Genomic DNA, 15,495 nt, shown 5'->3' with positions numbered 1-15,495 from the left:
ATGCTGTTTTGACTACTGTAGCTCTAATATTGTCTGAAGTCTAGGAGGGTTATTCCTTCAGCCTCTTTCTTTTCCTTCAGTAATGCTTTGGAAATTCTGGGACTTTTGTGATTCCATATAAATTTAATATGATTTGTTCTAGTTTTGTGAAATACGTCCTGGGTAGTTTGATAGGGGTCGCATTAAATCTGTAGATTGCCTCGGGCAGTGTGTTCATTTTAACAACACTGGTTCTTCCAATCCAGGAGCATGGGATATCTTTCTATTTTTTTAAGTCTTCTTTAATTTCCTTAATCAATGTTTTGCAGTTCTCCACGTGTAAGTCTTTCACCTCCTTGGTTAGATTTATTTCTGGGTATTTTATTCATTTGGGTGCTATTTTAAAAGCGACTGCATAAGCTCTTTATGATTGTGTGATTGTAATTGTGGGAGCAGCAACCAAAATAATGTATATAATAATAAATATTTCTTAATATATATCCAATAAATTAAAGAAATATTGAGACAATACTACCAAAATAATATAATAACACCAGATATAAACGTGTGATAACAATTACATCAGATGCTTTGAGTAATGGTAGTATGTATAAGTAGAGCTGTATTGTCAACCATAGAAGTAAAAGTCTGTTTCCTTAATGTTTCCTGTAGTAAAGTTATATTGTTTGCAGCAAACAATAATAACTTACAATACCATTTTTTGTTTGATGATTTCTGTAAAATTAAATTTAAAAATCACATCTGTCTAAGGATTAGATAGAAGTGGCTAAGTTGCTGTTTGGTTGCTTAACTTTCTTTTTACTGTTCCTTTTTTGTACAGTCTTATGCCTATCACAATATTTTAGCATCCATTTTTCAGGCAGGGAGGGCTAAATGAGGGATTGGGGATTAACACACAAGTTAGTATATATAAAACAGATAAACAACAAGGACCTACTGTAGAGCACAGGGAACTGTGGTGAAATATTTGTCATATAAAGTGGAAAAGACTCTGAAAAGAAAAAATATAGATGTATGTATATGCATAACTGAATCATTTTGCTATACGCCAGAAACTAACATTGTAAGTCAACTATGCTTCAATAGAAGTTTTTTTTAAAAATTCCACTTTTGTATATAACTGAGAAAGTAAGTTGAAGATCACATGAACTTCTGTGTTTTCATCAAGGGCAGCCATTTGTGTAAATGCACCTGCATATTCCCACTGGTAGTTTTTGATATTCAAGGGAAAGGCAACTCAAAACACCAACAGCTCTTTGTAAAAAAGTAACAATGATTGTGGTTTCAGTAGGGGTTTTTACAAACTTCTCTTTAACTCTATGCCTGAATTATATGACACAGAGAATACTAAAATAAAGTTCTCTGTGTTAGTAAGTGATTTCTCCCAATGGTTCAACTGTTGTACTTTAAAAATTAAATGGAAAAGCATTAAAGGAATTTAAATATGAATTGTATTGGGTGTGCATTAATCATTAAGTATAAAAGATGGACGGGGTATTCTTATTAAGTAAATATTCTAGCATTACCCTTCATAGACAGACAACTGTTAAAGATGGATGAAGCAGAAATAAAAATAAAATCTTGAAGATTCTGAAAGACCTTAGAAATACTGTGTATTCAATAAGCAGTGCATTAGGCTTAAAGTATCAGAGCCTTAAAATATAGTTAATTTATTGATAATAGAAATCTTTAAAACAGGTATCAGTGAATGCCATTTGGGTACATCTTATTATTTATGTGCAAAATACTTTTCACCAAGCTAAATACCTGTCCATCCAATAAATAACAAAATAATAAAGGATTATTTGTTTCATTCAAGACAAGTAAGATACTTGCTTTCCATAGATGCTTTTCCCAGTTTGCAAAATTCTTCCCCAAACCCAATGCTGCTTCTTGTAACTTCAAATAAATACACGTGAATATTGAGATTCATATTACCTAAGTGACTTGCCAGAGTTTTCACAACCAACAATTACAACAGGATGAGTATTGAAATTTCTATCAATTCACCATAATATGTAGGATTTTCACTTTGTTTTCAACCCCAGTTTTTATCAGAGAGTCTGGATCAAATTGGTCTTAGTAATATGTTGGATTGAGGTGGACTTCTAGGATTGGTTAACTGTTTACAGAATAAATAATGTCTAGGCTAATTACTAACTGGGAAAATCAGGTAAAAAGATGGTAAAATCTCATTCATTGATTTTTATTTTTACATTTAAAATTTCAGTATTAGTAAAGCATAATTGACAGATACGTGTAGAAAACATACTGTATGTCACAGTGGTTTGATACACATACTCACAGTAACAGGATTCTCTCCACGTAGTTAATTAACACACATCAGCTCAAATATTTGTCTTTTTTTTTGTTGTTGTTGGTTGAGAAGCATTAATTATACAGTAAGTGTTGTCAACTATAGTCACCATATGTAACATTAGATCCTCAAAGCTTATTCTTCTCATTGCTGAAAGTTTCTAGCCTTTTACCAGCCTCTCATTATTTCCCCACCCTCCATTCACTGGCAGTCACTTTTCTACTCTCTATTTCTTTGAAATTCACTTTTTCTTTTTTAGATTTCTCATCTGCCTGATACCACGCAGTCTGGCTTATTTATTTTGCATAATGCCCTCAAGTTCCATCCGTGTTGTTTGGAAAATAGGAGGCTTTCCTTCTTTGTCATGGCTGGTTAATATTCCACTTGAGTGTGTGTGACTTCCATATCCGTGCATCCTTGGGTGGTCATTTAGTTTCTGTCTCTTGACTATCGGGAATAATGCCGCATGACAATGGGTGTGCAGATACCTCTCTGAATTCTATTTTCACTTTCTGTGGATGTACACCCAGAAGTGGAATTGCTGAATCATATGATAGTTCTGTTTTTAATTTTTTTTAAGGAACCTCCATACTGTTTTCCATAATGGCTATACGAACTTACATTTCCACCAACAGTGTATGTGGGTTTCCTAATCTCTGCATCCTCTCCAACTCAGGTTGTGTCTGTCTTTTTGATGACAGCCACTCTAACGGGTGTGAGGTGATACCTCTTTGTCACTTTGATGTGCATTTCCCTGATGATTAGTGACGTGGAGCAGCATTTTATGTCCCTACTGGCCATTTGTATGTCTTCTTTGGAAAAATATTTATTCAGTTCCTTTGCACATTTATTAATCATATTGTTTGTTTTTTTGGATTGAGTAGTATGAGTTCGTGTATTTTGGATATTAGTCCTTATCAGTGATATAATTTGCCAATATTTTTTCTCATTCCATAGGTTGCCTTTTCATTTCTTATTATTCTGTTTGCCGTGCAGAAATTGTGAAGTTTGATGTAGTTACTTATTTTTGCTTGTATTGTCTTTGCTTTTGGTGTGAAATTTGAAGAATCATAACCAAGATCAATGTCAAGAAATTTACTGATGTGTTTTCTCATAGGAGTTTGATAATTTCAGGTTTTCCGTTCAAATCTTTAAACCATTTTGGTTGATTTTTGTCAATGGTATAAAATAGGGTCTGGTTTCACTCTTTGCAGGTTTCTGTCCATTTTGTTCAACACCATTGATTGAAGAGGCTGTCCTTTCCCCACACCCTTCCTGGCTTCTTGGTCATAAACCAATTGATCACTGATATGCAGGTTTAATTCTGGGCTCTCTGTTCTATTGCGTTGATCTATTTGTCCTTATTAAGGTCTGTATTATATTGTTTTGATTATTGTAGCTCTGTAGCATTTTAAATCAACGTGATACCTTTAGCTTTGTTCATCTTTCTCAAGATTGTTTTTTAAGATTGCTACTTGGGTCTTTTGTGGCTTAATACACATTTTAGGATTGTTTGTTCTGTTTCTGGGGGATATCTCATTGGAATTTTAGTAGAGATTACATTGAACCTGTAGATTGCTTCAAGTGACATGAACATTTTAACAATATGAATTCTTCCAATCCACGAGCCCAAAGTAACTTTTCATTTATTGTTGTCCTCAGTTTTTTCATCAGTGCCTTACAGTTAATAGTGTGAAGATCTCTCACCTTCTGTGTTAAGTTTATTCCTAGGTATTTTATTTTTGATGCAATCATAATTTAAGCTAAAGCTCAGGCTGCGTTTTGTGCAGCTCTTACCTCCATTGTATTGGATCGGCCCTCTGGCTGTTCAGCAGAGCACCGTTTCCCAAGGGAGGTTGATCACAGAATGATCATGTAGTTTTATTGCTGTTTTGTTCAATATGAATGCTTTAATAAGTGGTTTTAAATAATACATAGTTTAAAGCTTATGTTATACATACTAAGTCTATATCTACTGTATATGTTTTATATAAATACGTGTGTGTGTGTGAGTGTATACACACACACACACACACACATACACTAAATATATTCATTTAGTACATTAGTAAGGTAGGTAGTTTCAAGAATCAAATACTGTCTTTTTGGTCCAAAACAAAACGCTGGTTTGACTAGTAACATTTACTATACGCTGAATTTCTTCATTCTGGTAAGATAAGTGCAGTTTTCTCATTCATTCCATCAAGTTACTTGGTGAATCTCTCTAGGAACAATCTATTTCTTCTTAGGAAAGTCATTAAAAATTTTTTCGTGCCCTTGGTTGCCCTTCATGCACCCTCTCTTCCGTCTACAGTGTTAAATACTTTTAAAATTCCATAGTCCGCCATGCCTTAAAAAGAGAAGAAAGCCTCTTCCAACACTGAAGTATTTTATGTAGATGATCCAGCTTCTCATAAAGATTCTCCCTGATTATATAGCTTATTAAAAGTAGAGAATAACTTCACAGACTGCCTGAGAAAGACTGTCTTTACTCCACTGTATGTATTTGACTCATTTGTCAAAGATTAATTGACCAAAAGTTTGTGGATTTATTTCTGGGCTCTCTCTTCTGTTCCATTGATCCATATGTCTGGTTTTGTACCAATACCATGCTGTCTTGATGACTGTAGCTCTATAGGAATGTCTGAAGTCTGCGAGTCATTTCTACAGCTTCGTTCTTTTTCTTCAGTATTGCTTTGGCAATTCTGGGTCTTTTGTGATTCCATTTAAATTTTAGTATAATTTATTCTAGTTCTGTGAAAAGTGTCCTGGGTAATTTAATATGAATGGGATTTTAAAACTGTAGATTGCTTTGTGTAGTATGGCCATCTTAATATTAATTCTTTGAATCTAAGAACATGGGATGTCTTTCCATTTCTTTCGGTCATATTTAATTTCCTTAGTCAGTGTTTTGTGCTTCTCCACATATGTCTTTCACTTCCTTGGTCAGGTTTATTGCTAAATATTTTATTTTTTTGAATGCAATTTTAAAAGGGATTGTTTCTTTACTTTCCTTTTCTGATAGAGATTTGCAGATACTAACTGATACGTATAGAAAAGATAAACAAGTTCATGCTGTATCTCGCAGGGAACTATATCCAATACATTGCAGTAACTTATGATGAAACAGAATATGAAAACAAATACACGTATGTTCATATATGAGTGAAGCATTGTGCTATGCACCAGAAATTGACACACATTGTGAACTTACTATCCTTCAATAATATATGTGTGTATGTATGTGTGTGTGTGTGTACACATATACACAAACAATAAGACAGGATCCCAGGAGGCCTCAGTGCACTTGTCCCAGCCCTTAGAAACCATGATTATGTGGCAGAGTCCCCATTTAGCATATATCCAATATTGACCAGATGACATTCAAACAATTCAGTGCAAATTCTTTCCAATCCTGGCATTGCCCAGGTGTCCTTGACCCTCACTGGCAGGTGGGCACAAATGGACTCACGTGCACATTGACAGTGGGATCTCACCGGCTTGAGCAGGAATGTGCGCAGGAACTCCCTTTGCAAGATAATCTTGGGAGGCCTCAAGAAAGTGGTTTCCCAGCATCCACACCCATCTAGGCATTGCCAGCAGTCCTATCTCTGGCCATCTCTCTAGTTGCAGCTCTACCACTGAGGTACCATTACGCCTAGCTGTGTGCCCACCAGCAGCATCGGTCCTTAAGAGCTCAGCTGTTTCTGGAAGGGGGAAGACAAACATTCCCTCCCTTGATGGTAAACTCAGTTATAGGGGTCTCAGGCTGGGTTGCTCAGGCCCTGGATGTCAGTGAATTACTGAGATGACATTTGTTCACCCACGCTCTCCACTGGATCGGGGGAGCTCAGGCAGTTCAGCTGCAGTAGTAGCTATTCCACTGGCCCTAAACTCCTATTCTGCACCCAACCACAGCAGACCTGGGCTGGCCGTGCACCGGGGGCCTGGCCTTCATATACCCTATTCCTGAAGTTAGGTGATTCTCTGCCCATCTTGTATGCTCTGACCTCTAACCAAGGGATCCCAATATATATCTCATCTGCACAACACACTGACCAAACTTCAGCTCCAGCCCAGTTTCCCCATTGCCTGAAACCATCTTAGTGCTTAGTATTATTATCCTGGTTTAATTTTTTTTTTAAGATAAACTGAAGCCTAGTAGGTTTTAAGTAGCTTTTCAGAGATGATATAGGAAGCAGTGGAACAGAAATTGAAAACTTGATATCTCTTGAGAGAACTTGAACGTCTTTGTCCTTCTCACTCCTGCATGTTGTACCCAGATGCCTGTTACTCTGTCTGACTTTCCCTCATCACCTGGGGAAGGCTTACTCTAACCTGTCCCAAGAGCAAACCCCAGATGCCCACTACAGAGAGACTAAGGTAGGGGTGGAGCGAAAGGGCTAAGCAGAGGACAGAAGGAGGCCAGTGAGCCTGGGAGTGGGGCCTCGACTGCCACTGAAGTCACCGGCAGGGAGAGGGACTAGAAAGGTCTGTCTTCAGGGACTCCCTGCCCTCCCAAATGGTGCGCTGGCATGGGCTGCTAGTGCTCATTGCCAAAGTCAAACACAGACAAGCTACGGAGGTGAGAAGAAACTAACAGAAATCATACGCTTCTGGTTTCTAGTCTAGGGTACGAGGAGCTTGGAAGTCATCCCTCCCATCCTCAAAACAAGAAAAGATGAACAGACCGAAAAGAAACAACTCTTCCTAGACCCATCAGAGAACTGAGGTCGCAGGGCAAACCACTGCCCTGAGAATTGGAGAAGCAGGCAGATGCTTTATACGGTATTATCAGAGAAGCCCAGGCCCAGTGTAGGCAGGGACTGGAACCAGCACTGTGACACGCAGGCCCCAGGTCCAGCTTCTCCACGGGATGAGCATTCCAGATGAGGGGAGCACTCCAGATGAGGGAAGCACCAGCCTCTCTCCTGCTGGTCAGGGCTGGCACAAGCTGTGGTTGCCGCTGTAATGCTCAGCAGACCCATGGCTGAGTCAATGAGTAGCACTTACCAGCCTTGACACCTGTGTGCCTTGGCTGCGGTCAGTGCCCATGAAGTCTTGAGGAAGGCCAGTCTTCCTCCTGCAGGGAGGCAATCTTCAATAAGTAAACTTTGCCCTCTCGTTACTTCAAGAATCAAAACCCAGCCATGACAATCTCAGGTATACAGCTATGAGAAATGAAAACATATTTCCCCACAAAAGCTTGTATACAAATGTTCACAGCAGAACCTTATGATATAATGCATAATTGTGAGAAAAGTGGGAAATAAGGTATATTTTCATTTTTGCTTGTATCTGAAACATTGGAAATACCATATAAGAAACGAAGTAGTTATCTAATGATGGTAGGGGAACTAAGGTGTCGTAAGGGTGGAAGTGAAACTTCTCAATGTACAGCATTCTGTTATTTTAACTTTAAATTGTGAATGTGTTCTAAATTTGAAACATGTTTAGAAACCATAGGAATTATAGTCACCAACTATACTTGAAATATTGGAAGCATGAACAATGTTTTTAAAATATATAACTATTCAAAATTTGAGTTGGGGAGAACAGTGGTAGAAGAGAATCTGTTAACTTTTCAAAACAGACTCAATAGATAATTTCTAAATTGGAAATACAGAATTTAGAAAATACATAATGTCTTTAATTTATTTCACAACCTCTTAATGCATTTCATAATTTTATTTACTTACTGATTTCCCATCACAAAGATACATTCATTTGAAATGCAGTAATTTCTCCAGTTTTGTTTTAGTTTTTTTCTTCTATTAAGTTCAAATAAAATTACAATGAACAATTTTGGTGTAAAAAAAAAACTTGTATACAAATATTCACAGCAGAATTAATCCTAATAGGCAAAAAGGTTACAAATCTGTAGGGACACCAGACCCGCCCCCAGGGACACGAGAGCCAATCCGAGTGCACGCTTCCTGGCCCCGCCCCTCCCTCCACCCACCCTAAGGTCAGTTTGCCAGGCGGTCAGGCGGCAGCATGTCGGAGCAGCTGGCGGTTCTGCGGTTCTCGCGAGCCGCGCCGGCCTTGCTCCCGCCGGCCTTGCTCCCTCCGGCCAGCGGCGGCGGCGGCGGCAGCGCAGTCCCTCCGGGAGGCGCGGTGTTGGCCGAGCGGCGGCCGCGGAGCTTCTTGTCCAGCGCGGCGGCGGCGGCGGTGCGGCCCCGAGATGGTGCGTGGGCAGGTGTTCGACGTGGGCGGCGCTCCAGCAACCTGCTACACCGGCGAGGGCTCCCCCGGCGTCCTGTGGTGAGTGTCCGCGCCCCGCCTGCCGGCCGCGCCCGCCCGCGCGTTCCCCCGTCCGGCATCGGCGGGCGCAGCTGCGGCGTAGGCCCCGGACCCGCGACCCCAACCGCGAGCCCGGCCCCGACCCCAGCAGGATTGCCCCGCCGTCCGCGCACCGGGGGTCTCGGGCGGAGCCAGGCGGCTCGCGCTGGGGCGTTACTCGTGGCGCTTCCCGGGCCGGCCCTCGCTGGGCGCGTTGAGTAGGGGAGTGGCGAGGGGGTGGGAGGTGGAGGCCGGGACCCGGGCACTCAGGGACTCCGAGGACCGTAACAGGGCCCCGACCCCCGGGTGCTCCCCGCGCGGCTTTCCCTTGACGTCCGACTGGGAAGCCAGTAAGTCCTGAGAAGCTCGCGGCGGGGCCGTGGTCTGGAAAGCGGTCGGCAGCGGCGTGTGTGCACAGCCCCGAAATCATCTTGTTTGCCCCCCTCGCCTGCGTTTTCCGCGGCCGGCTTTGCTTGAGCCCCTTCCGTGCTGCCAGGGCTGCTCTCCTGCGCAGCCTTTCTAAGCAGTATGAGCGGCAGTAGTGTTGGTGTGGAGTGTTTCAATCTTGAAGTTTTAAAGTGGATGTTGATGTGGTACTGTTCCCGCTTCAGGAAGGATAAGTCGGCGTTCCTGTCTTGATTTCTGCAGGGGTCGTTTGGAGTTGGGCCTAATTTGACTTTTTTCTCCTTTTACCGCGTGTGAGCTCTGGTACTAGCATAAAGGCACCTAGACGTTGTAATACAATGGCTGTGGACTTTCCCAGTTACTCCTTTAGTGCTCAGTGTGTGTGCAGCCCTGATGGAGTTCTTGCAAACCGCATACAGGCTCCCTTGTGTGGCTCCAGATCCCTGAGAAGCGTTTGTCGAACGGGGGGGAAGGTGTGTTTTGTTTTGTTTTGTTTTGTTTAGAACCAGCTACCTGTCATATTTTGTGCTGACGGAGACTTGTGGATGTGTAGGCTCCCTTACACCTTAAGTTTCATGTGAGTGTGTCTTTCGTGTTGAATGAAGGAAGCAAACTATTTATGAAAATTCGTGTCCACCGCCTTGCGGAGAGGGAAGGGCAGGTCTCTTCTTCAGATGAGAATGTATTTCGAGGTGAAGCCGGTTCCTAAGGTCGCACAACTAGAGTCGGACTTGAGGTTGCAGACTGAGAATCTGTTTCAGTTGCGGGACCCCTTTTTTAACTCCCTGTTTTCCTTAATTAGTGTTGTTAACAATTTTGGAAGTTTAGTGTATTTTACTCTTACAAGCAGATTTATTTCAGAAACGTGTTCGAATTAGGTCATAATTTTAGAAATGCATTGAGGGAATGTTTTACCAAGTATGCTAGCTAGGTACAAAGACTAGTTAAACTTCATTAAAAAAAAAATTTTCATCCTCTTCAGGAACAGAGTGCTTCACAGCACTCTGAATGAATGGACCTGACAAACAGTCTAAGTGAAAGAAGCCGACTTTAATGGCCACATGTTGTATGATTGCATTCATGTGGAAGTCCAGAATAGGGAAACCTGCAGAGACAGTAAGAGGGTTAGTGGTTGTTGGGGCATAGACATGGAGACAGGGCATAATAGCTAAAGGATATGGGGTTTCCTTTGGAGGTAATGAAAATGTTGTAATATGTATTGTGACGATGATGACAAAATCTATGACTATGCTGAAAACCGTGAAATTATACACTTAAAGTGGGGGGATTATATGACATGTGAATGTCTTAATAAAGTTTTCATTTAAAAAATGAGCTGAAGCAAATATGGGAAAATGTTAACATTGTGTGATATCTAGGTGTTGGCTCTACTGTTTCTATTGCATTTTTCTATTTTTGTGTATGGTTGAAACATTCCTATTCAAAGTGCTGGCTCTTACAGAAGCCTGCATTCAGGGGGAGGAGGAGTAAAAGCAATTTCAGGATCATTTTTAATGAATGAATTGGTGATCTCCAGATGATTGGCTTTTTACTCTCTTACAACATTGCAAAACACATCTTATTAGTTACATTTGAAGTTTTTTAGACCCATGTGTAAGAATGGTTATTCATTTCCCCCTTAAAAGCACAAATAAGTATTATTTTTATTTAGTTTAAAACCATCTGAAATTTACAGAATTCCAAGTACAATATAAAGAACTTTTTTTTATTAACTCCCATTTGGGAGTGAGTTACCAACCTCTGATGCCCTATCACCCCCATACACTTAATGGGGTACTTCGTTCATCTTCCTACATAATCACAACACAACCATCAAAATAAGAAAGTGAACATAAATCATTCATATTACCCAATCCTGAGACCTTTATTAAATTTCATCAATCATTCCAGTAATATCCTTTATAGTAAAAAAAAAAAAAGATACACTTCAGAATGTGTTGCTAAGCAGTAGAGTGGGTGCTTAGCGTGCACAAGGTCCTAGGTTCAATCCCCAGTACCTCCAATAAAAAATAAAATTAATTTTAATGTTAAAATACATAAAGAAATCTAATTACCTCCCCCCCAAAACCAAAACAAACAAAGAATGTGTGTTGCATTTGTCACATCTCTTTAGTGTCCTTTAGTCAGAAAAGTTTTTTCAGTCTTTCTTTGACTTTCATGACCTTGATACTTTTGAAGACTGCAGCCAATTATTTTGTGCAATAGCCTTCAGTTTGGCAGGAACATCACCACCAAAAGTGATGCCGTGTTCTTCATGCACCTCATCAGGTGACACTCAGCTTCAGGAGCACAACCAGCCATCCCGTGCCTTCCATCTTAAAGTTTTAACACAGTCTGTGATCCTTTTCTTCTTGTGTATTGTCTCAGTTTTCTCCAGGTTTTCTTTTTTGCTTTCATCTTAGACTTTTGTCAAATGTCTGGTGATCCTGGGCTGTCCATTCAGAAGGAAAGGCTTGGTTTCCACTTTACCCTGTGCCCACGCCTTCAGGGGCGACTAGTGACTTCATTTCTGACCTTTTCTAGGGTTTCACCATCAGGCGTTGGCTGGTTATTGCTGAACGCTCTGCCGCAGGAACTTAGGTTTAGCGCCATTTTTTCTTAGTTACTCCTTGTCTATCAACGTTCTGTCTTCTAGAGTTTTCTGACATCTCCTCTCTGTAGTCACTTCATCTCCTGTTCTCTTTGTACTTTTTATGCCTTTTTATTCCTTTGTTATTTTAGGGGGTTTTGAGACGAAGGGAAGACAAACATTTTTAAATCATAGTCTACATCTTTTAATGAACATTTATTTTCATTTATTTTTAATTTATGTAAATGGTTGTTAACATTCTCATTTTTGGGTGAGGAGATTTCGTCTTCGTTTTACATTTCTAATTTTGGTAGCTATTAAAAGGTACAAACTACTATGTATAAAATAAATGTTACAAGGATTTATTGTACAGCACAGGAATACAGCCAGTATTTTATAATCACTTTAAGTGAAGTATAATCTACAAAAATATAGACTCACTATGTGGTACTCCTGAAACTAATATAATCTTGTACATTAACCACACTTCAATACAAAAAATACACCCATCATGCCATGGACGGTTCATTCTTATGGGAGGCAGAAAATCGAGCTGAAGAAGTCAAACAGTGAGTGGTTCCAAGTGCTACGTAGAGAATTAAGGACACAGTGTACTAAGAAATGACTTGGTTACTCTTCTACTGGATCAACAGAAAATAACCTCTCTCAGGTAGTGATTTTTTAGGAGAAATATTCACCTACCAGGTAAAGAACAAGGAAACAAACAGCATTATTAGCAGAGGGAAGAGTTAGTTCAAAGCTCCTAACATGAAATGAGCTTGGGAAGTCTGGGGGAGAAGAAAGGCCACTGTAGCACGAATGGACAAGGGGGAAGAGTGGTATAAAGTCAGCGAGTTGGACACTCGCAAACCCATCCAGGGCTTTATAAACTGCAAGGAGTCTGGAGTTTATTCTCATGTGATGGGAGGCCAACGGAGTGTTCTATATTGGGGAGGAATAGAGTCTGATTTATGTCACAGACCAGGCTGGCTGCACTGTGGTGAAGGAACACTGGGACAGTCCTTGGGAACTGTCTCAGTGGCCTAGGTGAGATGACAGTGTCCTGGGTGAGGACGGTGGCAGTAAAGAGGGAGAGAACTAGAGGGATGACAGATATGTTCCTGAGACATAGGTGACAGAGCTCGGTGACAGACTGACTGACTATCTTACAGATGAAAGAGAGAACTGAAGGAGTTGCTTATGAGACGAACTTACAGTATAGTTTTTTAAAATTGAAGTACAGTCAGTTTACAATGTTGTGTCAGTTTCTGGTGGACAGCACAACGTTCCAGCCATACACAAACATGCGTCTACTGGTGGGAAGGGATACACTGGGAGTTTGAGATTTGCAGATACGAACTACTACGTATAAAATAGATAAAAGCAAGTTTCTTCTATAGAACACAAGAAACTATATATTCAATAACTTGTAGTAACCTATAATGGAAAAGAATATGAATACAATATAGCTTTTAAAAATAGAAACATACCTCTTTCATAAACTATTCGAAGTCTTTATCCAGCTCTTTTTTGGAATAATGCACCATTATCAATAATAGTCACCACCCAAAATAAACATTCCGAGGTATTTACAACATTGGAAACACTAAATGACAAGTGATTACAAATAGCCTTCAAGGAGATCCATATCACATCACAAAAACAGCCAGTCATGAACTTCAGAAATTCCTCCTTTGATTTAGCTTATATGCACAGTTATTGGCCATTAGCTCATATGCACAATTCTTGGCTAGTAAGCTGGACAAGAAATTTCTAATTTATTAAGAAAACTGGGGACAGTGGTTAGCGTCTTTTCGCCTCCCCGGGCGCAGGTTAGAGTGGTCGCAGTTTCCCAGGATAATCTGGCGGATGGGAGCAGTCACTGCTGCATGGCTGGGGACTCCACGGCTGCCTTATTTGCGCTCCTGGGAGTCACAATCAGATTCATTTACATCTATGTTGATTTCACACACATGTGGTCGTGAAGATGGGACCCAGGATGCAGACAGTCTGTCTGTGTACTTCCACCCTGAGGCCTCCCTTGACATCGAGTAGAAACCCGACATCCACTTTTCCAACTGCACCGCATTCATTCATCCACGTGAACCAGAACTGATGGACCCCATTCCCTCTCCATCAAACCTTAGTGTTGCTTTAATTCCCACTGTTTCAACCAGTGATGTGATGAACACCCTTGAAAAGACATTTTGAATAGCTGTGCAAGGACTTTAGTGGGATGAACTCTAAGGATCAGCACTGCTGAGGCACGGATGCAACTGTGGCCCTTTGATGTGCTCTGTACCCTATTCCCCTGGAGAGAAGTGTCTGTTAACTCTTCCCTCCAGGGGACCTGCTGGGGCTACTGCCTCCTTACATTGTCACCAGGCTAAAGACCTGCCAGCGTGATGGTGACCAGTGCTGTCCCGCAGTATGTCCGTCTGCCTGTGTCCTCACCTGACAGGTCGAGCATCTCTAGCACACACTGGCCACCTGCACTGCCTCTCATTGGAACTGCCTATGTGTGTTCAGTTTCTGTTGGGAACACTGGATTTCAAGAGGATTTTGGACCACAGGGATTTGAAACTTTTCTCCAACATTGGGTTATGAGGAACACTTATTTCAGGTTGTGGTTTGTCTTTCCAGCTGTTTTTCTGGGCTTTTGCTTGTTTTTTGATGTGTTTGGTGGTGGTTTTGCCACAGGAATAGCTAAGCATCTCCCTTCTGTCCTCTGGCTGTGGTGTCACAGGGGGAACAGTAGTGTCTACCCTGAGATTATGCACAGTTACTAAAAGGGCTTCATTTTGTACGTCTCATCTTTAATCTGTCTGGATTTTCCTCTCAAAACATAACAATGTTAATTCATGTAAAAACAAAAAAATTCACCAGTCCTCACTTACGAGATTTGGGCAGACAGAAAAAGCCACCTTTTGTATGATGTCAGTGATAGGGAACCTCCAGGATAGGTAAAGCGTCAGAGAGAGAGAAAGGGGCTTAGTTTTTGTCAGGGGCTGGGGGAGGGAGTACATGGTGTGTGCTTCGGTTACAAGCTTTTACTCTGAGGAAGGAAATAGTCTGAAATAGACAGTGGTGTTGGGCTCACAGCATTGTGAGTGCACTTAATGGTACTGAATTGCACAATTTAAAATGGGAAAAGGCTAAGCTTTATTCTTGTAAACTTAAACCATAAGAATAGATGATTCTGTATTAGAAAAGAACAAATCTGACTCCACATTAGATCTGTTCTTTTGGCTTTAACCCTGTGCCCTGTTTTTGAGGCTTAGTCTTGCTAGCTCTGCACCCTTTGTTAAACAATGTTGCCTTTAGCCTGTCTGGTAAACAGGAGAGCTGTTTTCAAGGTTTTGACTTTTAAGGATTTAACACTTATGTACTGCTATAAAGACAAGCTTCAGAATAGAAAAAGTTTTGTTTTGTTAGAGGTTTTACAGGGGCACCATGACCTGACACCACATGGACAGCTGCAGACCAAGATAATGGCCGACTGATGTCCTGGAGAACCATCTTCCCCCAAGTCAGACTTCAGGCTTCTTTTCTACTGAAGAGGGGAGGTGCTGTGGTTGGTTGTCGCAAACTTCTTGGTGTAGGATTTCTTTGTTCTTGGAATCCTTTCCAGCTGTCCAAGTGGGTCAGGTCATGGTGCCTTGTAAAACCTCCAACAAAACAAACTTTACTTTCTATTCTGCAACTTGTTGTCTCTATAGGAGTGCAAAGTGTTCACATCCTTAAAGGTCAGAGCCTTGAGAATAGGCTCTCCTATGCATTTCAGGCTAAAGGCAACATTGTTTTACAAAAGGTGCAGAGCCAGCAAGAGTAAGCCTAGAAAACAGGGCACAGGGTAGAAGGAAAAGAAACAGATTTAATATGGAGTCAGATTTGTTCTTTT

At 40.9% G+C, this 15,495-nt stretch overlaps 1 protein-coding gene across 1 annotated transcript in view; it reads left to right on the top strand.

The window, feature by feature from the left end:
- Window positions 1-8,455: 8,455 nt before the first annotated feature.
- Window positions 8,456-15,495, top strand: part of LOC140685368 (CD109 antigen-like) — a 212,073-nt gene continuing 205,033 nt past the window's right edge. The window contains exon 1 of the mRNA XM_072962191.1: window positions 8,456-8,581. Coding sequence (XP_072818292.1) covers window positions 8,502-8,581 — 80 coding nt within the window. The 5' untranslated portion in view covers window positions 8,456-8,501. The remainder of the gene's footprint in view (window positions 8,582-15,495) is intronic.

Source organism: Vicugna pacos, chromosome 6, assembly GCF_048564905.1.
Source record: "Vicugna pacos chromosome 6, VicPac4, whole genome shotgun sequence".
Classification (NCBI taxonomy): domain Eukaryota; kingdom Metazoa; phylum Chordata; class Mammalia; order Artiodactyla; family Camelidae; genus Vicugna; species Vicugna pacos.
This window is presented reverse-complemented; position numbering and strand designations above follow the sequence as displayed.